Below are 27597 nucleotides of genomic sequence, written 5' to 3'. Positions count from 1 at the left end.
TTGCAAGGCTGGCTTACCCTTTATTTAAAGTCATTCTATCGATAATGCAGTCCCTGTAAATGCTGCCCTGGTCACAACAGTAATAGTTCCCAATTCCATTTTAAACGCATGATCCTCGCATCTATCGTCCGTGGTGTCTATTTTATTTTTAGGACACTTTGGTATTAGTTATGATCCAAGATAATGTTAAAAAGCAATGCTTTAACATCAAAAGAAGTTTTTTTAACGCGCTGTCCCAGATGTGTTTCTTAGGAAGTGCAACAAGGGATTGCGTACACTCATTTGCCGGCTGTAAAACGTTCACGCATGAATAGAACGCATTGATCTGATCTGTGCTTTTACACACTCAAAAAATTAACATGTGGCCCTGTATACGTACATCGGTTTGCTTTGCTTAGCGCTTGGCGGATGATTGGTTTTAGGAGGAGCAGACGCGTTTTTTCACGTGACCTAACGTCGTGACCATGTGTGTGGTTGACATAATTCGAGAAAACTATTTTTGTACCATGCCAGATGAATGTGAGCATTTGTAGCACTTTTGCTGCTGTCCACACAAGACATACGGTTCAATGTTGGTACTTGCGGGGATGGGGATGGGGTCTAATGGGAATATTATGGTGCGTATAATGTCTTTTCAATAATGTACAACTGGACCAGTTCGGAGCTGAAATTTGGTACAGAACAAAAGCATGAGCTGTAAAAGGTCAACATCGACAATGCAGAAAGTGCAATACGTTAAGATGCAACACAAGTGCACAGTTGACACTGAGCCGATAGCGCAAGATCGCGCAAGAACAGAAACACCCGGAACAAGTAAATGATTTATCATAAAGAGGCTTTGTTACTGGGAGCAGTCCCATGACCGAGTGAGCTGGTGCCGGTATTTCCGGATGTTGGGATGTGCGTTCTGTAGAATTTTCTACCAAACAATGATGGGATTTAGTCATAAATGCAGGGCAAATAATGTAAGAAACTCAGTACGGTAATACATTCCATAGCGCTAAGTAAATATATCGTAAAATCAGGTGTTTGTTGCAAGAGATAGAGCAGTGAATGACTGAACAATTGAACTTTCACTCTATGAAACAAGGAATTTCTCATAAATAGGTCTATAGAAACAAACTTTATTTTTTTAACAGAGTGTGCATAAATTAGTTAACTGCTCTCAATCCTCCACAAGCAGCTTTGTCACAAAATCACTAGACGCCGTTACGTTTGTTTAGCTGGTGGTCCACTCAATCATGGGCACCCATGGGGTGAATAATAGGGTTTGATAAGGCAATTCATTATTTGATTCGTATCAGACATTAGCAACAGGTTGCAGTTAAACAGCTGCGAAACGATATCGAACAGTTTACCTAGTGTCGTATGTAGGGATTCTCAGTTAATGTAATATGCATGGAGTGAGTTTTTCACAAGTGGAATTAGTACGTCAGTTCGTCTTAAAACGATAGTGTATTAAAAGTTCTATCATTGTTTTGAAGCTCCCCTAGCTTAGTTTTTGATACGTAAGTTAAAAGAGAGAGAGAGAGAAAAAAGGTTTTGTATTTCTTTATACGTTCAATCACAAATGAAATATTTTAGACATCAGAATGACTTAAATAACTTGAACAAAAAAAACTTTAATCATAACAAATTTTCCATAACTACGCGCTGTACAAGGAAACTGTCGTTTGAAGAAACATATAAAATAATGACTAAATTCTACACATGCGACAACATATGCATCATGAAATTGTTTTCATTTGTGTTAATTAAAATAGTAAACATGGAAAATAAAATACACAACCTCTACTCGACGGAACCTGTAGCTGCACCGTTTCTCATTTGTGTGACCCCAAACAATATAGATTGATGCGACCAACGGTCATACGAGGCGCGTGGACCGAAAGTGTGTGTGCTTTTTCTATTAAGGCGCCACGATCACGCGATCGTAAGTTAATGTTTACAATTGCATTCAATTGATTTGGTCGCGAAGGAATCGAACTTCGGAGTAATCGGAGGGACGTCAGCGGGTTAGTAATTTATGTCGAGTTTATGTCTAGCCATTTGGCTGCAGGCTACAAGCCGTGCGTTGGGTTGCCGTCAAATGCTGGTTCTTTTGATTACGAAATTAGTCATCGCGGAAGGAGAAATGCGATCACAGCTGGATTGGCTGGCGCGTGGTTCTAGATTTTCTATTGAATACACTAATGTTAATCGATTTTAATTGAGAACTTTACACTGTGTGTTACATGTTTGATTGCTTATTGTGTTTTCTCTCTCTCTCTCTCTCTCTCTCTTTTTCGGATGTATGTATAACAATTGAAGCTGACGGTTCTGCAATCAAAAAGTAGCTGGTGAAAGGAAATCTCCCCGGCCAACCACTCCAACCAATCCCGCCCCGGAAAGAAGGACGAAAAGTACTTTCCGTTGTTATTGGAAATTGGCCGAACAAATCACTCTCTGCTGTAAAATCTAGAACCTGATTCTAGGAGCTAATACTGCTGCTCAAGAAATAATTTTGGAATTTTGGTGAAACGTTAGCTGCGGCTGAACAGCCAGCACGTCCAACGAACAGCACAGTTAATAGACCTGTACCAGGTTTGTTCCGTATCGCCCGGTGTCCGTGCAAGGATGGGTGACGCAATCAACTTTGGGCCTGCCTGGTTACGCAAGGTATCGTCCGATAGTAATCCCACTAGTAACCATCACAGTACGAACAGTAGCAGCAGCAGCAGCAGTCACCACAGCAGTCATACGATGCTGAACAACAATAGCAGCAGCAGCACTGTCGTCAACAATGCTGGTGGTGGTGGCGGCGTCGGATTGCATCATCAGCATCATCCGCATCATCATTCGCAGTCGCCGTCGTCGTCGCACTCTTCGTCGCATCACTCGCAGCATAGCCTGTCGCAGGGTGGCAGCACTATCGGGAGTGGTAGCGTCGGCGGCGGCGGCAATGGTACCGGCGGTAGCGGGCTATCCAATAGCTCGTTTGGTGGGGGTTCCGGTGGAGGCGGCAGCGCCCTTGTTAACAATGGTGGAACCGGGTCGGGAGCTGTTGCCACTTCTACCGCTATTCGGTACCCGTTGGCCGAATTTCGTTACGGGCGTGAGGAAATGTTGGCCCTGTTCGACGGTAGAACGATTAAAACTCCGGAAATATTGGTGCAATTTAAGCGTTTGTTCGTGGATAAACCGCAACCACCGCTTGCGCTGACACCGTGTCCTGAGGAAGAATTGATCGTCGAACCGGAATCGCGGGTAAGCATTGACGGAACTAGCGAGCTTCTTCTTGCGAGCGGTGTCTTAGTTTGATAATGATTGTTTGTATCCTAAATGCACTTTGCAATATCCGGTTTTATAGCGCCCTTGGCCATCGAGAAGTGTTTCGCTTGGTATTCCTGGACGCGGTGCTCGCGGTGGTTCGGTCGATCGCGGTCGTGGCCGTGGACGTGGCCTGTACACCAGCTATCAACGGTCGTCCTCTTTCTACGAAGATGAATCCAGGGGCGTAGGAAGAGTAAGTGATGCAGCGTTTTGCATGCCACCAGGATAATTAAGTTTCGATTTTATCTACTCCCAACAAGGGTGAACGACCGTGGCTGGATCGTAATGGAACCGGCGGTATCGGGGCCGATACTGAGTGGAATAATTCGTCATCCAGCCCTCGGAAGGAGTATGGAACGCGAGCAGTTCGCACTGGCGGTCCCATGGAAAGCTGGCGTCGTTCCCGTACGGATGACGAAAGCGCCGGGATCACCAGTAATGGAGTTGGAGATTGGCGTTCCGGTGGGGGCGCTCCGGGCAGTATTACAGGCCTTGTGCGCGAGAAGTGGACTAGATCTACTAGCTGGCGCGACGAGGACAGCACTTCCCATCATGGGCTTGACGGCCGTGGACTGAACAGTAGTGGTGGTGGAAGTGACAGAATGATCCCACCCTACAAATCACGCCTTTCTGGTGGTATCGGTAGCGGTGGCGATTTGAATTCCGGTCACTCGATGGGTCCGGGCGGTATGCGTCGCCCCAACTGGGACACGGATGAGCTACCCGAGTGGGCAACCGAGAATCCGTCAGATTTTGGTGGCAGCTTTGACGCGACCGGCGCATTTCATGATTCCGATAATGATGGGGAGAACGGCGGCGGTGGTGGTGTTGGAGGTCCTGCCCCTGGCCGCTATGGTGCGAATGCTGGTGATGCAAACGGCAACAAGGCACACAATCATGCGAAGGATGATGATCGATCGAAAGACATTCGACGTCGAGCGGAAGATGGTGAACTCGTGGAGCAGGGCAGTGAATCACGTCGGGACGGAACGGAAGATACGGCAGGCAAAAATAGAAGCGATGGCTCTGCTGCGGCAGCAACAGTGAAGGGTAGAGAGATGGGAAAAGGCATGAATCATGTCGGCGGTGGTGGTAATCGAGTCGAAGAAGCATCAATGGTTGATAGAAAAGAATGTGACGATGATCAAGAGAACCAACAATCGGGTGCCAATGATTCGCAACAAAAGCAATCACGAAGCAAACGACAAGTGGGCAAAGATGGAAACCATCCTCAGGGTTCGGAGTCGTCTCCCGAGAAGGTTGCTTTGAGCGAAAACTCGGCAAATGTCCAATCAAGTCCGGGGAAAGGAATATCTTCTTCGCACGAATCGATTGAATCTTCCATTTCATCCACGATCAGTGGTGCGGCACTGGCAGAAGGTGATGTTCGACAGAATTCCCCGTCGTGGCAGGCGAAGGCAAACGAAGGCTCAGGCGCCAAAAACGCAACTGAACAGCCGACATTAACTGGAGACCGCGATAAAGGGAACGATATTGACCACAGCGATGGTCAAAAACATCGCGCCCAGCAGCAACAACTGCCGCCGCAGCACGAGAAACGTGTTGAGCCGAAAAAATCACCATCCAGTACAAGTGTCGATCGAATGCAAGAAGTGGCAGACGATATGGTTGCCCAACTGATTATGGATGACGAATTTCTCGCCACGGACGGTGATCCATCGGTGATTTCCTCCATCGCTGCCACCTCCGCTGGGTTAGCCGGTGCGGGTGGTAGCCTCGGGAAATCGCCCGTCTTCGGTATGTCTGCGGCGGGTGCCTCTGGCACTACTGCTACAATGGCGTCCGGTAACATGGGATTAAATATGCTTCCACCGCTCAAAGGACTACAGCCAATGCAGCAACTGTTTGGAAACGGGAACCTTTCTCGCGTCAATCCACTACTGCTGTCCGATCCAGTGACCGCCAACCGGGCCGCAATGGCAGCAGCAGCAGCAGCTGCTGCAGGCGTAAATTCTATGGCACAGCTACACCATCTAATGGGCCCTCCGGCCCCACCGCGCGGTTCGGACATCTGGTACTATTGTGACCCACAGGGTAAAGTGCAGGGACCGTTCCAAGCGGCAGAAATGACAGAATGGTACCGAGCCGGGTACTTCGACGAGTCGCTTTCGGTGCGGCGAGAATGCGATGAGGTATACAATACACTTGGCACACTGGTTGCACTTTGCGGTGGTATACCGTTCTTAAACTCAGCGGTCATACAACCGTTCAAAGCGTCGGCTGGTGCGAACGTAGCAAAACATTCGCCCCAGCAGCAACAGACACAACCCAACGCGGTGTCCCAGGGTCAGCAGAAACCGGTTACTGGCCCTGGTGCTAATGGAAACACCGTAATGCCTTCACCGAACCAACAACAATCGGCCAGTCAAGGGCCGGGACAGCAACAGCAGCAGCAACAAGTCCCATTGCACCCCGGAAGTGGTGCTGGTGGTTCCGGACCGAACAGTGGACCCAACGTGCCTGGGCTACATTTCTTGCGCCAGCAAAACATCGTGCTGCAGAAGCTCCAAAGCTCGGAAGGTTGGAATTTACTTTCGCCTGAACAGCAAAATATGATCATCACACAGCAAATGAATCAGCTGATGAACGCGGATCCGTCACGCATCGGCATGATATCTCCTTCCTCATCGTTACCGGGTGGAAACGCCGGGAATAACGCCGGAACGAATCAACATCATCAGCCACAACAGCCACAGGGCGGTGCTGGCATTTTTAACGCCGGGGCTTCTGGTGGAGCAGCTGGTATTATACCATCAGGCCCGGATACGCTAGTAAATTTGAAGCTGCGAGAAATGCAACAACAGCAACCGCAGCAACAACCCCCAGCGCACGTTATGATGGAGCAATTGCAAAAATCGGTGCCGGGCAACCATAGCGATAGTGCGTTCCTGAAACTGCACCTTCCAGAGTTCAATCAGTCATCTCAAGCAACCGGAGTGAGACCAATGCTGGGTAGGTGATGAAGTACACAAACATATTGCTTGTACACTCACAAGGTACAGAACTACATTAATTTGGCTTTGTTTGTATTTTAGGTAACATGAACGTAGATCCGACCACTGTAGCAGCTGTTGCTGCAAGGCACGATCCACTCGGTCAGTTGATGCATGGCATTGGGTTTAATCATCAAGCAGCGGGACAAAATATGGGCCCGCTCGGACCAACCAATCTTTTGTTGAACCGCGGTGGACTGCTAGGATCGGGAAGCAGTGGTCCTGCACAGCAACCACAACCACCAAACCAACCCCACCAGCAACAATCGCACCCGGCGGCGGGTAAACCAGGTGGAGAAGATCCGCTGCAGTCTTTGTTTATGCAACTATCATTGCATAAGAATCAGCAAGCATCGCAACAGATTCCGAACCATCAGCCACCGTCGAAATCGGCAGGTGAAATGATGGGCGCACCAGCCGGCTGGTTACAATCGGCTGCTGGGCAAGCACAGGCCGCAAATGCTGGCACGGGACTTTCTGGATTAGTGCCGCGGGGTCCAATGGTTGGTGCGGGGTCTGGCTGGGGCGATCTACCGCCACCCACGAGTGCCTCATTTGCATCGATAATGCAGCAGCAACAGCAGTCTCATCTGGCACTCGCCGCTGGTCATCATCCCCTGCTGTTGGGTGGTAGTGGTCCATCCAATGAACCACAAGCACCATCGGTAGTTTCACTCTTCAAGCATCATCAGCAGGCAGAAAAGCAACAACAAATGGAGAAAGAGCAGCAGCAGCAACAACTGTTGCAACAACAGCAACACCAGCAATTGCAACAGATGCACCAAGAAAACGTGCTAGCGCAACAAAAGCAACATCATCTGCAACAATCGCAACATGTGCAAGAAAATCAGCAACATCCACATATACAGCAGCAACTGCAACAGCATCAAATGCAGCAATTGCAGCAACACCAAGAACAATTGCAGCTACAACAACAACCACAACAGCAACAACCACAACAACAGCTGCAGCAGCAGCAACAACTGCAACAGCAGCAGCAACAACAGCAGCAGCAATTGCAGCAACAACAGCAAAAACAAGTGAAAGAGAATCAAAAAAAGGAGAGCACTGCCATAGAATTGCCGCAGCAACAACAGTCAGGCAATAATAAAAAACAAAATAATAAACAGCAGCAAGTGAACAACCATGCTGAAGCTGCGGAGGACAAAACGGCCACAAGCGTGTCGATGCAGCAGAATCAAAAGTCGAAAAAACCGCAAAAGAACAATCATGTTGCGGCGGGCAGCAATAGCAACGGTCAAGTTACGATAACCAGCGAGGAAGAAAGTGAGTTTATAATCGTGAAAAAAGAGATGGAGGAAAAGAAGCGCCAAAAGGAGTTGAAAAAACAACAACAGGAAGAGCAAAAGCGGAAGCTAGCGGAGGAGAAGAAGATGCTAGAGGAACTGGAAGCACAAAAGCGGGCAAAGCTGCTCGAGTCCCAGCGCCGTGAGGCGATGAAAATACAAGAGCAGCAGCAGCAGCAACAGCAACGCTCCGTCCCGAAAGCTGTACCGGCACCATGGTCCGGAGCGATGGCCGAGATTGCCAACAGCAAGCTAAGCCTGACGGAGATACAAAAAACCGAACGTGCGCTCTTGGCCCGCCGTGAGAACAGCATGCGGGAGCAACAGGAGCAGCAGCAGATGCTAGAGATGCAATCACAGCTGCTAGACGGTAGGCTGAAGTGGAACGCCCAGAACCTGATGCCGGCTAAGGTGAAACCGTTGGCAGAGATACAAGCGGAAGAGGCGGCCGCGGCTGAACGAGCTCGTGAGAAGAATGCCAATGCGTCCGGTTTAACGGTGGCTGCGATTGCAGCTCAAGGTGGTGTAAAGGGTGCCAAGAAGGAGGACAATTTGGCTAGTCTGTTAAGTGGTGCTGGTGCTGCTGGTACCGGCTCAGCTGTATGGCAAGTCCGTGGTGGCGGTAGCATGCTATACTTCAACTCAACTAAAGCTTGGACTGGTGATGGTGTTGGCGATGCGAGCAACCTCCTGGGCGGAGGGGCGGTTGGAAGCTCTTCCGGGCTTAGCAATAACGTGAGCTCCGGTGGCTTCTGGGAAGAACCCACGCAACCCAGCGTTGTAACTGCTGCTTCAATTGTTGCCGCCGCCGGTAAGGCTACCGGTAATAATGCACGCAAACAGTCGTCTAATGCCGGTGTGACCGCAACCGGTGGTGCGGCTGGTGGCAAGCAGCAGCAACAGCTTTTGAGCAAAAGTAAAACAATGGGCAGCATTACCACGAGCTCCTCGTCGACTGTGACCGCTGCCAAGCAACAGAAGCAACAACAGCAGCAGCAGGGCGCCCCGAAGGGAAGTAGTTCCTCGAATGCCGGTAAAACCGTTGGCGGTAGTAAGAATGGCAATGTGACTGGCGGTAATAATGACCGTAAGGACGATAGGAAGCATCCGAACGAGCCGACCAATGAATTTACCGATTGGTGTACTCGCGCCCTGAGCTCATTAAACAGCAACGTTGACAGTAAGTATATTTGGCCATATTTCGTCGTGTAAGATGCACACCCAGATTATGCTGATAATCTTTTTTTTCAGTTCCAACATTCGTCGGATTTCTACAGGACATCGAATCACCGTTCGAGGTGAAGGATTACATCCGTGTATACTTAGGTAAGCTGACTACGGTTTTGTGCTGTGGGAAGTAGTGGAATGAAATATGCTAAATCATTTCTTTGGTGGTATTCTATGTTTAGGAGAAAATAAAGAGTGTTCGGAATTTGCCAAGCAGTTCCTGGAAAGACGCTCGAAGTACAAAAATCAGCAGCGCCAAAAGAATGCCCACATCGACGATATGTGCAAACCGGCACCAGCTATAAACCCGTCATCTAATGATTTCCAAGAAACCAAGGTAAGTCCTTTATTCTGCTGTACATTCGTCAATACGTTACATGGTTGGATGCTCAGGAATATTAATTTTTCCCGTTTTGCACGTATTTCAGGGTAAAAATAAGAAAGTTAAAAAAAATAAGATGATGAAACTCGATAGCCGCATTTTGGGCTTCTCCGTAACGGCTGCGCCGGATCGACTGAACGTTGGAGAACGAGACTATGGCGATAATGTTTAAATGATCGATGCAGAGATGGATAGAAAGAGAGAGAGAGAGAGAGAGAGAGAGAGAGAGAGAGAGAGAGAAAGATCAGGAACATGCGTCGGTGCACGTACACCTGTGTGACTAAACGCGAGAGCAGATGTTGATGTGCATAAAGACAAGCGCTAAACCAAACACAATCGACAGGATGGTGTAGCAATAACAACCTTTCCCAAAAGTAGACGTGAGCAAAAGGTTTTCCATTTTTCGATTTTGGGTTTCTTTTATATCTACGCTTCGGAAAGCTTGTTTTTCTTTTCGGTTGTATTAAGTAAGCAAAAGTATTCATGGATCGTTCGGGGTGAAGTCTACATGCCGTTAGTGCATGTATTAGGGTACGTTACGCAGGCCAGTTTTATTTCGCACTTCCGATGCTAAATGTTAACTGTTTGCAATAGCCCCTTTTGTTGTTGTTTATATTATAGTATAAGCAACGTGTAAAAGTCGAATTGCGCAGACTGAATGTTACCGATGGGGTTTGGTCTTTTTTTGCCCAGTCGTCTCTAGGGCTAAAGTCTCGATTAGATCGTGTATCTCCCATACATAACTGATGACTGGTTAAGGGGAATTCAACTCCCAAGAAGAATAAGATCGATCCATGCGTTCTTTTGTCTATCCATCAGTTGCGTAAATCATGCCAACGCAAGACTGCAACTAGCATTGCCTTGTTACGATTTACAATATTTCCTTAAAACTTTGTGTAGAATATGTTTCCCGTACAAAATTGGGATTGTGTGTTGATTTGCAAAACTCAATCGAACGGATTATTAGCAATTCACTGATTAAACAATCAGTAATCGATTAAAGGCAGCTCGCTTGATTTATTTCGACGTGTATTGTTACTGCAACGCACTTTCGAATTCGCAATTGATTCAGTTCATTTCGCTAATAGTACTATTGGCCCAGCTTCGTATTTGGTTTTATATTTTGGATAGTTTCGTTAGGATTTGTTCGACGGATAAATTTGTATAGTCTATTTGTATAGTTTGTTTTGCAAATGCATTTCTACCGTATTTCAAACCTGTGTGGCTGCCCTCCGTGTAACGACTGCATGTGGAGAAACCATTTTTTGCGGTGTTGTTGAACATAAATTATATACTTGTTGCTACGAATTTTGTATCAATCATGCTGAAGGATACAGCGAAACAATCCAATTTATAAAATGGCTACATAAGTGTTTTGCTACAAAGCGACGACGTTTGCGTTCTAGTGAGTTGATTATTTTAGCGCGCCTTGTAAAGGACATCTTTATCGTTGAAAATGACTGCTAATTGAAATCAAACTTACGAGTTTTGTTTGAAACTACACACACACACACACTGCCACGTCTCTGCATATGTTTCAATTACGTATCGCCATTAGTCTTGTTCAGCCGAATACACAGGTTCGCCAACGGATACTTATTAAAGAGAGGCAGATAATGAGCGCAAGGATGCAAGGATGATGGCGTAGTAAGGAGAAAACACAAATACAGTGCTTCCATCGCAAAGAGCTCTTGGGAAACGCAAGCTGATTTGAATACTCCCGGTGTATTCTTGCGAAACCCACCCAGGCAGAGGATGATGGAATGATATTGATGTGCAACTATGTTGACAGATGAAAACGCGGGATTGCATAAGGAAAGCAACAAAAAAAAAAATCATGCGTGTAGATTTACATCTAATGTTATGAAGCGAAATAAACGAAAGAAAAAGCTATCTAAAACACAGGTGATAAATTATTTAAATATCGTACAATAGCACACAAACATGGCAAAAGGAGAGGGGCTTCCTTTTTGTGTGTGTATGTTGCTTTCGTGTGATCGAAGTTCAATCCTCACAATGCTCATTTGTTTGGGGGGCCCATAGCAATGGCAAAGAATACAGTACCTGTTTACAGCTGGCGATGTTGAAGATCCTTTTTTGTGGGAGGGTCTGTTTACAAACATTTATCCTCCTTACTACTCCATCATCTGCATTCTCTTGGCATTGTTGAAATTTTTAGTGAGTGAGGAAAAGTTATAAAATCTCCAAATGCAGTAGTATCTGGCTGCTGCTGGTGTTAAGTTGACGTACTGTAGGTTTTTATGTTTGTTTATTTTCTCTATTTGTATGTACATTTCTTGTGCTGAAATAAAGAGTGTGTCAGGAGCAAAACGGCCCAATGGTTAATGTTTGTAATGAATCTCCATACGAACTTCCATCGGAACGGATATTGGAAATGGTTAATTGAAGTATGTGCTTGCTTGCGAAACATGATTGAAAACGGCTCTTTGGGTATGTGTGATTGAAACGGGCTATAAATCGTTATCAAACCCTGTAAAGATTGTATCATGGTCAGTTGAATAACAGATATTCACCGTCGTTATTGTAATATGCATAACTAATACACCGTTCCGTAGTTCCGTTCCAAACTATCATTTCAAATGGGCATCGAATTCGTGCGGATTGACAACTTTCGACTGGCCAAAATTGCGCAGGTTTTGACAGTAGCCTTTCGGCGAGCTGCGGCCACATAAATCGTAAAAAAAAAAATTTCATTGACTTTGCGACGAATGAAATGTTCTACAGGTGGAGTTTATATGCTTGGCTGCATAATTAGCTTATCTATAAAATTTTGTGATTGTGTCCGATAACAATGTTTTCATTTTGAGTCGACAGCAATTTCGATCTGTCAAACATCTGGGGAGGCCGTGTTTGACCACAGCCTCATGTAATGAATACCCGTAATATCGGAAGTGCAGTGTAAAGAAATGTAAAACCGGACAAGCCAGAAGGTGGTCGATGGTGTCCGATTTCTTGTGCAAATTATAATGTTTCGGTTGTTGTGCGTTTGCTGGTAGACTAAGCTTTGCCAATGATAAGCCTTTGCAATACCCGGTGCAATCGTACTTGGAAAATGGTGTGTGCACAATCAGTCAGCATAACAACATTACCTGCTGCTGGACATAATTGATCCCAGACTGTGCGTGAATTGCGGTGCATGAAAAGTGCTCTGTTACGCTTTCTAGTTTGGTGCAGATCCGGTGATAGTGTTGTATCGTGCGTGCAGCGTGATGTTCATAGTGTATTCTAATTGCTGAACTTTTGGGGTGATCGATTGCACGGGTCCAGACTGAAGGAGCAGAGTACACACACGGTCAAAGTACAGCACGATGTGCAAAGGCGTAATCAGCAGTTAACATTACCCGTACGGTAACGAGCATAAGTGAAGGAAGTTTTTTTTCTGTTCCAAAGGCAGGAGCAAATTGTGTGTGTGTTTTGAGGATATTGCGGTTTTCAGATTGTACTATTGCCGTTCTTCCGCCGGACACGAGCCATTCCGAAGTCAGCGCAAGAACAAAATAGTGTCACCTGCAGCAGCATGACGTCGCACTGGGAGGATTTTTATGCTACTCATCTACCGCCGAACTGTTTCGAGGATAATCGATCCCTGCTGAAGGAATTCTGCGACCGACACTACAAACTCAAGAGCCCCATCGTGCTCGTTACGGTAATTATTGTTTTGTGTGTAATTTCCCTACTGTTTTGTTGAGAAATCGGGTACGATTCGGGGGTTTCTTGTATTAATTTCCTGGACGAATTAATGGAATACGCTCTTGGATTGAGACTGTATACGAATATGCAAACAAAGTATATCTAACAGTACTCTTATAAAAGTAGCATTTAAGAAGAATATAGGGGAATTCAAAACAAATGAAATGATTAAAACGCTATCCGCCCGAATCACCTAGAACACACAAATAGTGGAACTGTTTAATGCATAAATCACTCAACAGCGAAGAAAAAAGAACCAAAACTGATCAGACAATGCTGTTAACATAATTCCTGATTGACATTGGTACCTACATCACATTTACGATCCCCCTGAGTGCACATCAATTTCGTGTGCTCACATCAACAGGTGGTAACGGTAGCGGTCGTGGTGCTTTCTCCGACTTTGATGATATGCAGGCAATGTGTATAGAGCAAATAGAAAAAAAGAATTATTATTGATTAGAATTAGAATTGATTAGAAATCAAAATATATAATGAACCATGTTTCTATACTCTGGTCCTAAGTTACCTCGTAGCGTCGATTTTGATGCGTACCTTTGGTTAAAGATTCCTTCCGATTCCAGCTGGTCAGATCTTATGAGTGCCCCAGAACGCGATCCGAGTAGCGTGAGGCTACTTTAATCCCAGCGTACTCGATTTATTAGATTGTGCTCGTTCGATTTTGGAAGGTGGTTTCATGTTATGAATAAAACATAAAGCTAGCCCATCGAATACGTTACCAATGCCTGCAATGATCCTTTTTTTCTTGTTGGCTGACGCGCCATTGCCATTACGACAGCTGGCATGAAGCGGCTAAACAACGTGACTCAAAGAACAACGCACGAACTGAGCAGGTGAATCTAAATGTGCCCGGGAGGAGAAGTGATAAAACACAAATTATACCTTTCTTCTTTGATAGCTCCGTTGTTAAGGCACATAGTAGGCGATAAGAACACCATAGGAACTGAGTTAGTGAAGAAAGAGGTACCTGAAACGAGTATAATTACTGAACTGATGTTTCAAGAAATTGGTCTACTGAGTGAAGGTTCCATTTGCTAGCATGCGGTAGATTAGAATTTGTTAATTGGAGCTGCGAATTGGTGAAGAATCTTACTGTACGGTTACAGCAGGAGATGAATTTGTTAGCAGGTAGAAAGTTACTTACCATTGCATTGTATTTCATCCTTTGAGTAGAGAACTTCACTGGCAAAATTGAGAACCTGTGTAAAAGACTTTTAACTTTTCTAGAAAGTTTCACTAACCTCATTGGACTTCCAAATGAGGAACTCTTTCGTATCTTCCTCCTTCATGGACAGCAGGCAGAGTGTGGTAGGGCAGATGATTGAGGTTGGTAACTTTTGCAGAACTTGTACCAAGTGTGTTGGTTAAGTTTTCTCGCTTGGAAAATGTGTCCTGCCTGTTTCCTGCAAAACTGTTTTCCTTAAGATAACACACCAACTGTCAATTCCGTTGGCAAGTGGTTAGACTCTCTTCATTGGAAACAGAATGTTGTTTTGAGATAGTTTATCCTTTTTTATGTTATTTCTCGCATCTCCATATCGTTTTCTTCATAAGTTCTATTTACTTTTCTTGTTTATGTGCTATGTGCAGTTAGTTTAGTGCTATTGTTTTTTTTGTCAAAACATTCTTGTCAAGAATTGTTTTCTTTTATTAAGTTTTAATTCTTATATATTTCAAACTCCTAGAGTGTTTTTTTTGTATTTCATTGTAATGTAGAATCTGTTTATAGATCATTGAAGTTATTATCCCAAATTTTCTTTTTTTATTTCTTTAATCTGCTTAAGCTTTATAAATCGTGATTATCATTGTCCATTTGCAAAAGGCCGGACCGTTGTTGTCCTATCCTGTGGGGACAACAATCCTTCTCAATCCTTCTCAATCCTTAATCAAACGAAAATCCTTCTTGATTAAGTTTTTATCATATTTAATAGCGATGTCATAAAATGTGATATCATTTTTTCTAGTTTTTCGTGCTGCGGTTCGTGCGTCTCTGTTCTCCTGGGAGTAGTATATTTTCCAAAATTGGCGGCCCGGTGGCATGATGGTAGCGGTGCCGGTCTTCACACGAACGGACCGGACCAAAATCCCATCCGGGCCAATCCCCCGTAGCAAGGACTGACTATCCGGCTATGTGGCAAAATAAGTCGATAAGGCCGTTCTAACGAAAACAAAAAAAAGTATATTTTCCAAAATATCTACTTAGAAAGTATTAACTGAAGTCGTCGGTGCCGTAGAGCAAAAATTCCAATCTTATTGTTACTAAAATGGAATTGTTAACAAAAATTCGTATTTAAAATCCCATCCACTAGCTAATGTGTTTTGGTTGGTATATTACAGTCCGGTGGTACGACCGTTCCATTGGAGCACAACACGGTGCGCTTTGTGGATAACTTCAGTGCCGGCAACCGTGGGTCTGCTTCGGCCGAGTACTTTCTTGAGCATGGGTACGCCGTTATATTTATGCATCGAAGCAAATCACTGGAGCCGTTTTCACGCCACTTCACCGGCCAGCAGCTGCTCGATATGCTGGAGCTGCACGAGGAAGGAATGAGCACCACAATTACTGGTAAGTTTTATACTTCTTTGGTATACTTTTCAATAAACGTGAAAAAAAACGAAAAGATTGCTATAGTTTTATATAGGATTCGTTCTTTGCCAACATTTGTACTATTCCTTGCAAATATTTTTATTATTAGATTGCTTTTTGCTTCCTTTCTTTGCTTCTATTATGGAAGAAGTATACGGACACAAAGGCAGGAACATGGTTAATGAAGATATCCTTCAATTCCTGTTTATTATCTACATTTTTTGCTCGAATGGCACGGCAACACGGGGTCCATGCGAATTGAAAACGTAGCAGACACAGCATAATGGATTCATGGACCACTTCCGCATTTTTTTTTTTCAGTGAAACCAGACTCGGTGGATGTGCTGGCACCGGTGCTAGACAAATACAAAAATGCCCAGGAAACGCACCGGATGCTGTACATCACCTTCACTAGCGTGGTCGACTACATGTGGCTGTTGCGTGCGGCCTGCGAATCGTTGGCACCGTTCGAGCGGCATGCGGTGCTCTTTCTGGCCGCTGCCGTTTCCGACTTTTACGTGCCACAGGATGAGATGCCAACGCACAAGATACAGTCCGGGCACGGTGCACCGACGATATCGCTCCAGCTCGTGCCAAAGATGCTGGCCCCGCTCGTGAGCCTCTGGGTGCCGCTTGCGTACGTTGTGTCGTTTAAGCTGGAAACGGACGAAGCGTTGCTGATCGCCAAATCCCGCGAAAGTCTCAACAAGTACAAGCACAAGCTAGTGATCGCGAACATACTGCAGACGCGCAAGAACCGTGTTGTGTTCGTGACGCCTAGCAGCAACTACGAAATTGTGCTGACGAAGGATCAGGCCCTGTCCGGGCTGGAGATCGAGGAACCGATAGTGGCAGATGTGGTACGGCGGCATCAGGACTACGTCCGGGAGACGGAACAGCCCACACACCAATGACCCACGCGTTCGACCCGACCCTCGCCCAACAGTGGGCCCGGGACGCAGGTCGACTGTCATGTTACGTTACCGCATTTCTGCAAAGTGTTGAACCCGGGCCGGAAGTACTAGCTACGGCGTGCAACAGCTCTTTTCCGTAGGCTGGGTAAACTAGAATACATGGAAAAGTTAAGAACAACGTTAGAATGGGAATGTTTTTGTTTTTCATTTTCTTTATTTGAACGGCTCGGTTTGCGCTATCTTCTGTTGGTTGTAGGAAAACTTGTTTCATTGGTATAGAATATTATAAATTATTGAAACTATTTTAGTTTGGGCAGTTTTATAAGGTTACGTAAAAGCACATTCCAACGGCAAGCGAGTGCATAACGCTGTGAAGGGTTCATTAGTAACATAAGGACAAAATAAAACAAGTGAAACACCATAAGATGTTACTCCCCTCTGAAGCCTTGCGGTGGGAAAAAAAACAAAGTTTCCAACATGTTCCTTAAGCACATGGATATATCTTACAGGTGGGCATGATCGTAAATTCCTATAAAAAAAACCCATGGATGTTACAAACCTTGCGTGTTTCGGCACTTTCCTCGTGTAGACGGCACCGGCAGTTCCTAGCTAATAGTGACTAGTAGATCGCATAATTTAGCTCGCTGTGGGACACAACATGTTTCGTCGGCCACATGTAGACGAAATAGATGGAGAAAATGTTCGTTGGCAAACGGCAAACTTTTGTTTATTATTTTTAAATTTCGTCTTTGATTGCTAAACATTTGTACAACGTAATGATAAAAGGCCGTAGCAGTTGCTCCGATGCTACGCATCCAAGTTAACAAAACATTTAGACCATGATTCCTTCTGATCCTGCTATACGAAAGATGGGTAAAACATGTAGAAGTAAAACCTCCCGTAGTGTGGAGATTATAGTGAAATGCTCCCCAGAACCATTGAGCTTAAAGAACAACCGGCAACTGTATCAGAGTTGAACCTAAAAGTTTAGGGTAACTCGTTTTGGGGCTATCGGCTTCTCCACCTGTTACGTCAATGTCACTACAGGATTCTTATAACATTTTAACGAATGAGCGGAAACGAGTAAATATATATAAGTAGTATAAATACCTAGCAAAACGAATGTGTGCTACTCATCTTCTTTTTATAGCGACCCGAAGCAAGCGACATACACAGCATTAAACCGTAATCAGAACTAACTGTAGTGATGTTGCTAGCTAACAATGGTGAAAGTAAATTATGTGACCATTTTTGTGGTGGGAGTAAAGAGAAAAGAAATCCATAGAAAGCATACTAATCGATATCATTTTTTATACACAGTGGTAGGAATATAAATTTATGTATGGTGCCTCCTTTTATAGCATTACAATGAAATTGTATCGAAACTATTAAAAAAAAGACACTAAGGCAAGAGGCTCCTGACAATTTTTTAATAAGTTGTTCAATATAATGGACAAGCTATCAAAAATTGCCCAACAATTTAAAGCGTAAATACTACAGAAATAAAATTTCTTACTCCTGTAGGGCGTTCCGGAACAGGAAAAACCATACAAAACAAGAATATTTACTACTTACGTTATGACATATCAATCTATTTTTTTTATTAAGAAATGGATTTATTTTGAAATATGAAGACTAGTTGATAATAAAATTTTTACCAAGGGCTAAAAAAATGAGAAAATCGTTCTCCAAATCATTGCAATAGAGTCTATTAGAATTGAAGCAATAGAAACCCCGAAGGACCTACTATTGCATGAATCAACTCAACAAGAAATTAATTTCGACTTGTTATATCGAGCCAGGAAAAGGAATTATTTTCATAACAGTAGCTAAAAATGAAAACGATAAGGAGCTTTTCGTTCATGTGTTCTGGAATGTTTCGTAAATGTTTTCATTTACCAACTATTAATTTTATTTGACAAATGGGCAATCGAAGCTTTGTTGCAAATAAGGTGTAGTTGTGTTAAGAACGTTAATCAAAATAAAATAAGAAATCCCCTGTTTTGTTGAAGATGTTGCAGTGTTTTAGCAATCGTAATAGTAGGAAAATAGTCAAACATATAAACAAAGTGGAAATTAAACAAACAAACAAAAATCCGGTTCCTGTTAATGCCAACACAGGTAAACAAGGCCAGCATAGAGAAAAAAGATAATTAAATAAATTAAACACACATAAAATAGTAACCATCGGTAGTTTAACTAAATTAGTGAACAAGTGTTATCAAGGGCACGAAGAAAGTGGGCGAGACAGAGTAATAAACAAGAACTAAGTAAAAGGATACATCAAGTAATGAGTAAAAACTAACAAAACCATGATAAACCAAGCAACAGGAAGCGGAATAGTAGTGAAATTAGATACTCTGATCAAGAACTTCTGTCCTCGCGAGAATAGCGTTCATTCGATAAGTATAGATGAGGGTACTACGAGGTGCGATGAAGAACCGTACCATCTAACGTAGAGTGCTTGAACCAACAACAACAAAATGCGGTCCTATACACCCGTAGCTTAACAACAATGTAGCGCATTTGCTTTAAAACGTTACTAGCTGATGAACAGCTGTCCCCGATGTGCGAAATGGTTGGCAAAATAGCACAGAATGAATTGAAACACTGTCTATAAAGGGATTGTACGCATAGAAGATTGATGATATGATAGAAACGATTAATAGTTGTCCTATCTGTTAATGTTGCATTTACTTTATTCGTTACGTTGTTGTTCTTCTTTTTCTTCATTCATTCATTCTTCTGTCTAAGTTATGCGTTGCTCGTTTTGTTTGTATTGTTTTTTTTGTCCCCTATTATTAGTAGGCATATGTTACTTAAATGTTTTACACTGGTGGTAAATTGTTGTGGTAATAGCTGCTAAAATGAGCTCTGCTTTTGTTTTGCATGAAGTGTCCCTTCCTGATCATAGTGTGACACGAAAGGAACCAAGAATGAGGAATTAAACGATTGGGAGGGCGGTAGGTTAAAGAACTGAAGGACCCAGTTATATTTAGACAGATAAAATGATATACACGTTTAGCGATAACTTATATTATATATACACACACACAGACACAAGTATATACATGTGTAATAACTACAGATATATTAAATGCGTATACACATAATCCTATTACAGGCTATAATAAATAAAAGATTAACTGAACTCCCCCTCCCTTAAAATGTAGGACACTTTTTTGAAGATTGTGTTAAGTTCCCAAACTGTAATCACACGATTACGACCTAGTAGGTAAGTGGTCTCTACAAGAAAATAGTACACATTGGTAAGCTGTGATTTCTTTCTTTCCGCAGTCTAAGCAATCCAGCCATCGCTAATGCGGATGGGAAACTAAATTTCGCAACCAGTCTTTCTTAAAGTGTTGTGTGAAATTTTGGGTTTAAATTATACGCTGTACGTGATCAAATCAAATCGTATCCTGTACGTGATAAAATCGTTTAAGTAATCATACAAAATGCCAGATAATGGTTTCACCCAGGTAATTACGAGCGGGTGTCTCTACACGGATACGGATGCAATGTTGTGTGACGTTCGAAGATCACAACGACGTCGTCCCTATCAACAGCACGAAGGTTCATCTGTATGCGACGAACCGAAGCAATTCCCGCAATATGAGACTGCCTCCGGTAGCGATGTTCGTCGAATGTTGACCGATCATGGTGGTGCCTCAAAGCGATTTGAAACCACCATGACCGCGATTGGGAGTGAATGGGAGACCACGGATCGGTACGACGAAGATCACCACGAAAGGGACCGATGGCACACGGGACAAAGGTTCAAGTACGAGTCATTCGAAGGGAGCGGTTGCACTGATTTGCGCAATCCGGGCAGGCCTGCGGTACGGTTAAAGGTAGCTCACCAGGAACCGATCTCCATTCGACCAAGGAACAAAAATCCACAGGTTGTGAACGTGTGCCAAACGTTTCGCTTTCCGGACAACTTCATCACGCAAAACAATGCCACACGGATGGTGCAGCCGCAGGATCGGCTAGCACATCAGCAACTACCCGTACCTCTTCCAGCGCGGCGGCCTCCATTGCTATCGCCGTATCGTAGTGCCAGTCGATCACGTGTTGGTGGATTTTTTAGCGTTTATAGACGCCACCGAAACATGCACAGCCAGACGAGCCGAACGTTGATCGAGTTGCTGGAAGCAGAACAGCAAACTAACAATAGCAGACCAACAGCTGGGCCACGCACCACGACAAACTGTGGCGGTTCCTCTTACCGGATGCCAGAGGAATCACTGCTGGCTTCTAGCGATAGTGAATCATCCATCGGAGAACCGGCCGATGTTCGGTTGCGAATGCCACAAAGTGATCGAAAGACTAAAGTGTTGTCGATGGCTCGCGAACAGCTGCGTGGTGGAAATGGCCGCGCAGCACACGTGCCGTACTTTGATCGCACTAAGCGAAATCACTCCTGTACAAAGCTCGTTGATGGCGGTGCCACGATGGGCGGTCATTATGGCAGAAGTACTAAGCTTCCGACGGGCGGAGCTAACGGAAAGCCGTCCCGATATGCAACAAACCCGAAAACTGACAATCGACGGACGTGCGCTCAGGATGGCCATGAGTTCGTGGATGATCCGTTTGTCTCGAAAGCGGCCCGTATTCGAAAGCTGCGTCTGGGCGAAGAGTCTATCGACGATGAGGAAGGATTGGAAGAGGAAGAAGTTGAGCCCGACGACAGTTCGATCGACGAGCTGCTGGAGAACGATCGTGACGAATGCAGCGGGCCGATCGACTTGGAATGTGAAGCTGGTGAAGAGCACGATCAAGAGACGATCGGTGATACGTTCGGTCGAAGGCATGGACATGGAGCAGAAGTGGTATGCGTTGCTGCAGGTGCAAAAGAAGGCTCAGTAAGCATCGCCGGCATTGTGGATAAGTTGCAGGACAATGTGTGGGAAGTTTGTCTTGAAGGTATCTGGGATTTAATGGATACAGCGAGCAGGATCGATTGGAAGATGCAGGAAAAGTACATCACCGTCATCAATCGGAAGTTGATAGAGTTCCTCAAATCACCCCGGACGGCTCTGTGCCGGTCGGCTTGCCAGGTATCGGGCGAACTGTTTTGCCAGGCTAAATCGACCAAACGACCAGAGTTCGACGAAATGGTCGACATACTGCTGTGCAAGACGGCCGATCCGAATCGCTTCATACAGAAGGATGCGAACGTGGCGTTGGACAAGATGGTCACCTACATTCCAACGCCTCACACCGTACGAGCGATATCGAATCGTGGCACCATGTAAGTGTGCTTTAGACGTAAAGCTCTAAGCCTTTTACGATTAACTTGCTTTACCTATTCTTGCAGCCACCGTAATCCGTTGGTGCGTACCGCGACGGCACGATTGCTCGTGTGCATTTGTGTCGTTTCCGGGCTCGATGCGATCCTGGGAACTACGGCCAACACAAGAACACGCAAAACCATTCTGTCAATGCTGGCAAAGTTTTTGACGGACAAAAATCTCGAAACCAGGTAACATTCCGTAGTGTCCATGTTGAATTTTTGCTCTTTGCTATAGAGCGATAACACTGTTCTCTGTTTTATTATTGTGCAGAAAATTCGGCGAACGGCTATACCGTATGTTGCGAAAGCATAAATTTTTCGACGAATACTTCTACAAGGATATGGACAACAATTTGCGCACAAATTTAAAACGGGTGCTGAAAGGAGTCTAAAGTGAGGGATTTATACGTCCAGTGTTTTTTGGTCGAACTGCAGCATTATTACGATGTAAGTAGCGGAAGCTGCGAGTGTCTGTAATGTTGGAAAAAATAACAACGCATTACAGGCGGAAAATTCGCGCGAGGATTCCAGCTTACCGAACCGAATAAACCGTAATTAATCGCATAGAGCCCGTTGGCTGTAAATTCAAACGGTTGCAATTTGGTGCGCACAATAAAATTGTTAATCTGATCCCATAACGAAGCGTTGTAGAAGGGTCCTAGTAAAATCCGCTTGATTTCATTTACCTGTGGATGAAGGAAAAAAATATGTAATTTTGTATAAAAATGCTATTGAACATTTCATACCTTTTCATTGGCCAGACTGGAGGAACGACACAGACAAAATAGGGCAATGATTGAATACACAACTTCTATTACTTGAGCTGTTTGTACGCGTGTAGGAGAGAGAAAAGAATTGTAAATGAATAATAACAATCAATTTTGGTAGTACTTTTAGTTGGTGTAGTTGAAGGTTATGCGGACACTAAGCTCCCGTTTTAATTCTTACATCTACGAGACACGAGAACTTTGGGTCTCGTGCTCAAGATTCCGGATGTCCTAGGATTGGACAGAACAGGGTACAGCAGTGTTTCACTAGAACATCGATCAAGTTCTCTGCTCCTTTAATATTCTATCAGTGGTTAACTCTACTGGGCTGGGATTCTCTTGAAGTGTCGTCGTAATAAACTCCTATCCGGACCAAACCCCCGTAGGACTGACTAATCCGAGACCTTGAGTTAGTATAGGCAATGTCCTATACGCTCAAGAAGATGAATAACTCTCGTAACTTTTTTTCTTTGTGCCCTTCCTTTTGTAATTTAGTTTAGTAAGTAAGTGTGTAATATATTCCTAGGGAAGTCTAGACTTAGAAATGAAATGAAATCACGACTTACCATAAAATGGCATCGGGTGCATGGGAACACGAAACTGAAATGTTATACCAATGAACACGAGCACTACAATTGCCGCTGTAGACCAACCAAACAGCGTGTTTACCATTTGCAAACATTTTTGCAACCGTCCAAATAAGTATTCCGTTCGCTGAAGTAAGCATCGGCACTGGTGTGTAGCGTTCGGTTCATCAACAGTGTACCGGTCCTCGTCTTCGAGTGCAATGGAGAGTTCCGTTGCGATCGCATCCAGCTGTGAGGCGATAATCTCCATCAAATAGATTTGTAAATTAAGGCGCGCTAGAACAACGATCGACGGAACGAACAGTTGAAGTGCAATGCCAGGTGCGCGCAGTCCGAGGTATATCATCAGCATCGTACGAAAAATGGCTCTGCTCATTCCGACACTGTACAGACCGTAGAATGTTGCACTAAAGTATCTCTTGGGATGTTTGGTGCCGTCTAGCAAGTAGTCAATTTCCATCAGCTCCACCATTAGCCGTTGAATGCCTTTCCCGGTCGCTAGTGCCTGCACAAGGATAACGAAGCTAGTTGACAGTACGGTGGCGCTGATGAACCAACCGGAAAAATCTTGCTCCAGCTGAATCATGTAAATAGTATATTGCTGCAGTGCGATGAACGATATTGCACACAAGCTGTAGCACACGTTTAGCAGAGATTTCCACAGTTGACCAGCGTGGTTAAATATGGGCATTACACCGAACAGTTTGAAAAAGGCATGATTGATAAACACTTCCATTGTTGGTGGATCGTATGAGCTAACAGAGGCGGTTGGGTTAGCGTTTTTGCATCGTAACAAATTAAGCAAAAAGGACGGAAGAAGATTAATATTATGTGCTGAAATATTCATAACGGTGAAGGGGCTAATAATGACCGTGCACGTATCGCGTGCATAATTAACTGGTAAGTTACGTTAATTCACTCTGTACTGGCGTTTACTGTAACTCCAACTTTGTTAATCTATGTTTCATTGCACTAATTTTGAAAATCGAACTGCAACAATATTATCAGATACGTTCCGACAGATGCCATAACCTGCAAATGGGAAGACAATTATCGTACAAGTGACATTACTATGTGAGCAAAATTACTTACCAGATGGAAAAATTTGAGATCTATTTGAAAGAAGTTCATTACGGTGAAGCATATTGGTTGGTGCATAATTTGATTGCCAAACTGTTCGACCAGCTGAAATTTGTTTCCGGAAGGTACAGTACAATACTTCTGATTGGTTAATCATTTAAGGAGTAGATTTACCTACTACTATCCTACCTCTGATTGGTTTAGCTTTTGTTGTATGATTGAAAGCATGGACTCAAATTTGTGTAGATTATTTATCACGAGCTGTGTCTAAGATGGTGGACACATTCAGAACTTTTAATTCTAAAAATTTTACGTGTCACACATTTCATTCTTACCTCTCTTAGTACCAACTCCCCAAGATAGGTAGCAGCGGAAAAGTACAAAAAGGTTGCCGTTAGTAATACAGTGGGTTCTGAAAGCAGATATTTTTGTTATACATTAACTATCACTTACTGTTGTTTGAGTTTTAGTTAGTTCATTACCTAGTGTATGAGTAAATTGAAATCCGTGCTGTTTGAATTCGATCGAGCACACGTAGAACAGTTGAAAGCTTTTCGCAGTGAGAACGTAGAAAAACATTCCTGAAACGATAAAGAGAGGATTAAAAATGAAATAAAAAAGGCGTATCACATAAACCACTCACCGAAGATGGTAACATTGGGCAAACCACATTCCTCATTTAAACGGTTAACTGCCCGGAAGCACAGCATTTGTACAGTGGCCAATGATCTTAGATCTCTGCAACATCGCATGCTAACATACTCCGTTACACTTGTCGTTTGAGCATTGTGGCGTGTGATGGTAGCAATCATTTTCTCCATATGTCTCACCATGTACCGAATTCGCTTCAGAATTTGGTAACTAAACACAAGAAACAGTCCGTGCATGAGAAATATCACAAACAATCCGTACACCTTAAATCCCAAAACCAATCCATTTGATCGATCGATACGCAACACATTTGCTAGCAGATAGCCAAACGATATGATAATTGCCCCGATGAAACTTATAGCACAGTTTGACGAAAAACTTTGGCCAGGATCACGGCGCATATTTAGTGTGTACAAATGGCCATCGATATCTTCAAGGCACCGGAAAATTGATACCTTTGGCTTATGCAAACACTTCACAAGGGTGGATGTTTGAATAGTGAATACTGTGGCCGCTATTCCAAGCATCATTAGCAAATCGATAACACTTAACACCAGGTCTCGTTGGTACAGAATTTTGGGTAGATCTAACATACAAAGCGTGAACAGTGCTACACTTACACCAAAGACTACTGTTGTGTACATAAACATTCGAGGAGCTTTTGATCGACGGTCGTCGTTACTTATCGGCCCACCAAATAGGTTATGTAGGAAGATGATTATAATTTCTGCCCTCATATTCGTCGGCACCCGGTCTGATTAGTACCTCAAACAGACTGGAAGTCTTTTCAGCTGGCTTGAGGGTTTTTGTACTGTTATATTCCAACACATAATTAATGATATCACATATTTCGTAGTGATTGGAATCCGAAGGTACAGACATCCTAATGATCCATTCATCCAAAGGCATTTCTTTCTAAAGCCTCAAATCAATACGATCCTTTCCTGTGGTAAACAATCGTGTCAATAATTTAATGCCATTCTTATTAGCATCACTCCAATGTGCTAAGCACGCTCTTAACGATCGGCATCAATTGTTTACGCGATGCTTTCAAATTATGCTGTTGGAAAAATTTTCCTTTCACATCCGAAGTTGGTAATTCTTCGAGCTCGAAATTCATTTCCTTGCACGCTTTAATAGCTGTAACAATCTGTTAAATGCGGCAATTAGTATAAGCTTTAACTTTTCCGCCTAGTGAAGCTTACCTTTTCCGCTAGTTGTTCATCATCGACTGGAACAATGCCAACGTCGCGCCGAACGCTCCCATCCGGAAGTACCTTTAGTCCGAGTAGTATCACAACGTTACTGCCGGTATTGGTAGCAAATCGAACCAGATGTTCCATTTGGTCTGGCAGCTGGATATAATTTTGTACTGCCATTGGAAAACCTGGCACCGACACGATACGATTGTTTTGCGATATAATTTTCAAATCCTTTAACAACAACTGATAAGCGTTCAGTTCGGACACATCGCTACGGGCCTGCACAAGGGACTGGAACAATTGTTCTCGGTGCGTTAGGCGATTTTCTTCCCTAATGTTTCGGTATGTTTCAATTTTTGCAGCAATTTCGTAATCCAACGGCTTTGCCTTGTCGGCTTGTTGGGAAAAGTTTACCGTATCCAACACGATGGCCCCTGGGAAAAAAGAAGTAGGTGTTATTACTGATCCATCAACATTGTACGCGGATTCTACGCTTTTACCATATAGCAGATCCATTGCGGCGGTATATCCTTCCGGTAATTTTGCTATTGGTTCTTGGTTGAAAATCTCCCGCCCGACTAACGTTGCACAAGATCCGACTAGCTCGATCGTTCTGAACGCATTTGCATTGAACCGTGCATTGGATTCGATTGGTCGATGGTCAACGATGCCAATAACGCTCTGTTCCAGTTTTGTGACGTGATGATCAACGAGAATAATATTTAGCGCCTTTTGGTTCCCAGTCCAATCGATCTCATCCCGGCATATCAAATCGTCCAGTGCAATTCCATACCTTTTGATGAAAAACGTGACTTCGGTTTTCAACGGTAACTCGGCACGAGTTACATTCAGTACCGGAAACACTGCGGTGCTATCTTTTTTATACCAAGTGCCTAATAATGTTGGTACGTGTTGCAAATGAAATGCAAAAGCAATCGAACTGACCGCTGAGTCCAAATCGCAGCTCTCATTACCAATAACCGCGATGTTGGCTATCTTTAAAAGAAATTGGAAAGATGATAATTTCTCGGTTGGATGACCTAGCATTGCAGTCAGCAAAACAACCTACAGCATCTTTTAAAACACTTCGGCATCGTTGCAAATACGTATTCATTGCGCAAATAGTGTTTCTCTTTCGATTTGATTTAGTTTTATTGAACTAGTTTCGTAAAATTCACTATCGCGGATCGTTTCTGCGGTGAAAATGCAATAAGAGCACTGTAAACAATGAACATTCGCACAGCCGGCAAAATGTTTGACTGCTCCCGCTTTGAACCAAGGTGGATATATAAAATTGCCCGATAGTTGGCACATAAATACCTTGAAATTTCTCAAAAATATCCCCTTTTTGACATTTTTCCTTGTTTTCTTGTTTGTGTTTGTGTTTGCGAAAAAGAAGGGTTCCAAATTTTTGCCTACAATATTTTTGTGCATTAAAAATTGGTGCATACGGGTGCATTTGTTAGCAGAGTATGCAACTTGATGGAATTTTATCCTAGAGAAGCTGGTTGTGGTATTGAATGGTGGCAAAACTTC

The 27597-nt window shown here is 43.8% G+C and overlaps 6 protein-coding genes across 6 annotated transcripts; 3 read left to right on the top strand and 3 right to left on the bottom strand.

Moving 5' to 3' along the window:
- Window positions 1-2616: 2616 nt before the first annotated feature.
- Window positions 2617-9422, top strand: LOC128719692 (GIGYF family protein Gyf). The gene is made up of 7 exons (XM_053813320.1): window positions 2617-3246; window positions 3350-3505; window positions 3573-6285; window positions 6369-8813; window positions 8885-8959; window positions 9043-9197; window positions 9289-9422. Exons 1-7 carry the CDS (start codon window positions 2617-2619, stop codon window positions 9412-9414), a joined length of 6300 nt encoding a protein of 2099 aa, XP_053669295.1. The 3' UTR covers window positions 9415-9422.
- Window positions 9423-12780: 3358 nt separating this feature from the next.
- Window positions 12781-16475, top strand: LOC128707667 (phosphopantothenate--cysteine ligase). Its single transcript, XM_053802625.1, has 3 exons — window positions 12781-12909; window positions 15312-15540; window positions 15883-16475. The coding sequence occupies exons 1-3, from the start codon at window positions 12781-12783 to the stop codon at window positions 16473-16475; spliced, it is 951 nt and encodes a 316-aa protein (XP_053658600.1).
- Window positions 16476-19933: 3458 nt separating this feature from the next.
- LOC128708837 (uncharacterized) lies at window positions 19934-22166 on the top strand. The gene is made up of 3 exons (XM_053803818.1): window positions 19934-21732; window positions 21799-21963; window positions 22046-22166. The coding sequence occupies exons 1-3, from the start codon at window positions 19934-19936 to the stop codon at window positions 22164-22166; spliced, it is 2085 nt and encodes a 694-aa protein (XP_053659793.1).
- A 10-nt stretch (window positions 22167-22176) lies between these two features.
- Window positions 22177-23864, bottom strand: LOC128710010 (uncharacterized). Its single transcript, XM_053805049.1, has 4 exons — window positions 23108-23864; window positions 22521-22597; window positions 22311-22460; window positions 22177-22245 (listed from the first exon to the last, which is right to left on the bottom strand). The coding sequence occupies exons 1-4, from the start codon at window positions 23862-23864 to the stop codon at window positions 22177-22179; spliced, it is 1053 nt and encodes a 350-aa protein (XP_053661024.1).
- A 236-nt stretch (window positions 23865-24100) lies between these two features.
- LOC128709138 (gustatory and pheromone receptor 32a-like) lies at window positions 24101-25596 on the bottom strand. Its single transcript, XM_053804124.1, has 6 exons — window positions 24852-25596; window positions 24691-24789; window positions 24544-24620; window positions 24398-24475; window positions 24221-24313; window positions 24101-24160 (listed from the first exon to the last, which is right to left on the bottom strand). The coding sequence occupies exons 1-6, from the start codon at window positions 25594-25596 to the stop codon at window positions 24101-24103; spliced, it is 1152 nt and encodes a 383-aa protein (XP_053660099.1).
- Window positions 25597-25850: 254 nt separating this feature from the next.
- On the bottom strand, window positions 25851-27175 carry LOC128708245 (exopolyphosphatase PRUNE1). Its single transcript, XM_053803205.1, has 4 exons — window positions 27127-27175; window positions 26562-27053; window positions 26065-26495; window positions 25851-26009 (listed from the first exon to the last, which is right to left on the bottom strand). Exons 1-4 carry the CDS (start codon window positions 27173-27175, stop codon window positions 25851-25853), a joined length of 1131 nt encoding a protein of 376 aa, XP_053659180.1.
- Between the last annotated feature and the right edge of the window lie 422 nt (window positions 27176-27597).

Source organism: Anopheles marshallii, chromosome 2 (genome assembly GCF_943734725.1).
Source record: "Anopheles marshallii chromosome 2, idAnoMarsDA_429_01, whole genome shotgun sequence".
Classification (NCBI taxonomy): Eukaryota; Metazoa; Arthropoda; class Insecta; order Diptera; family Culicidae; genus Anopheles; species Anopheles marshallii.
The sequence above is the reverse complement of the archived record's forward strand: the minus strand, read 5'-3'. Positions and strand labels throughout refer to the sequence as shown.

Excerpts from the sequence above, each read along its gene's own strand:
- LOC128709138 (XM_053804124.1), bottom strand. The coding sequence starts at position 25,596 with ATGAGGGCAGAAATTATAATCATCTTCCTACATAACCTATTTGGTGGG. Across the intron at positions 24,790-24,851 it reads GCCCAATGTTACCATCTTCG|GAATGTTTTTCTACGTTCTC; the intron begins GTGAGTGGTTTA and ends TTATCGTTTCAG. Across the intron at positions 24,314-24,397 it reads AAAAGCTAAACCAATCAGAG|CTGGTCGAACAGTTTGGCAA; the intron begins GTAGGATAGTAG and ends AACAAATTTCAG.
- LOC128719692 (XM_053813320.1), top strand. The coding sequence starts at position 2,617 with ATGGGTGACGCAATCAACTTTGGGCCTGCCTGGTTACGCAAGGTATCG. Across the intron at positions 3,506-3,572 it reads AATCCAGGGGCGTAGGAAGA|GGTGAACGACCGTGGCTGGA; the intron begins GTAAGTGATGCA and ends ACTCCCAACAAG. Across the intron at positions 9,198-9,288 it reads ATGATTTCCAAGAAACCAAG|GGTAAAAATAAGAAAGTTAA; the intron begins GTAAGTCCTTTA and ends CACGTATTTCAG.
- LOC128708837 (XM_053803818.1), top strand. The coding sequence starts at position 19,934 with ATGCCAGATAATGGTTTCACCCAGGTAATTACGAGCGGGTGTCTCTAC. Across the intron at positions 21,733-21,798 it reads ATATCGAATCGTGGCACCAT|CCACCGTAATCCGTTGGTGC; the intron begins GTAAGTGTGCTT and ends CTATTCTTGCAG. Across the intron at positions 21,964-22,045 it reads GACAAAAATCTCGAAACCAG|AAAATTCGGCGAACGGCTAT; the intron begins GTAACATTCCGT and ends ATTATTGTGCAG.
- LOC128707667 (XM_053802625.1), top strand. The coding sequence starts at position 12,781 with ATGACGTCGCACTGGGAGGATTTTTATGCTACTCATCTACCGCCGAAC. Across the intron at positions 12,910-15,311 it reads GCCCCATCGTGCTCGTTACG|TCCGGTGGTACGACCGTTCC; the intron begins GTAATTATTGTT and ends GGTATATTACAG. Across the intron at positions 15,541-15,882 it reads AATGAGCACCACAATTACTG|TGAAACCAGACTCGGTGGAT; the intron begins GTAAGTTTTATA and ends TTTTTTTTTCAG.
- LOC128708245 (XM_053803205.1), bottom strand. The coding sequence starts at position 27,175 with ATGAATACGTATTTGCAACGATGCCGAAGTGTTTTAAAAGATGCTGTA. Across the intron at positions 26,496-26,561 it reads CGCAATGGATCTGCTATATG|GGGCCATCGTGTTGGATACG; the intron begins GTAAAAGCGTAG and ends CTTTTTTCCCAG. Across the intron at positions 26,010-26,064 it reads ATGAACAACTAGCGGAAAAG|ATTGTTACAGCTATTAAAGC; the intron begins GTAAGCTTCACT and ends CGCATTTAACAG.
- LOC128710010 (XM_053805049.1), bottom strand. The coding sequence starts at position 23,864 with ATGGAAGTGTTTATCAATCATGCCTTTTTCAAACTGTTCGGTGTAATG. Across the intron at positions 22,461-22,520 it reads CCAGTCTGGCCAATGAAAAG|GTAAATGAAATCAAGCGGAT; the intron begins GTATGAAATGTT and ends CTTCATCCACAG. Across the intron at positions 22,246-22,310 it reads ATTACGGTTTATTCGGTTCG|ACACTCGCAGCTTCCGCTAC; the intron begins GTAAGCTGGAAT and ends CCAACATTACAG.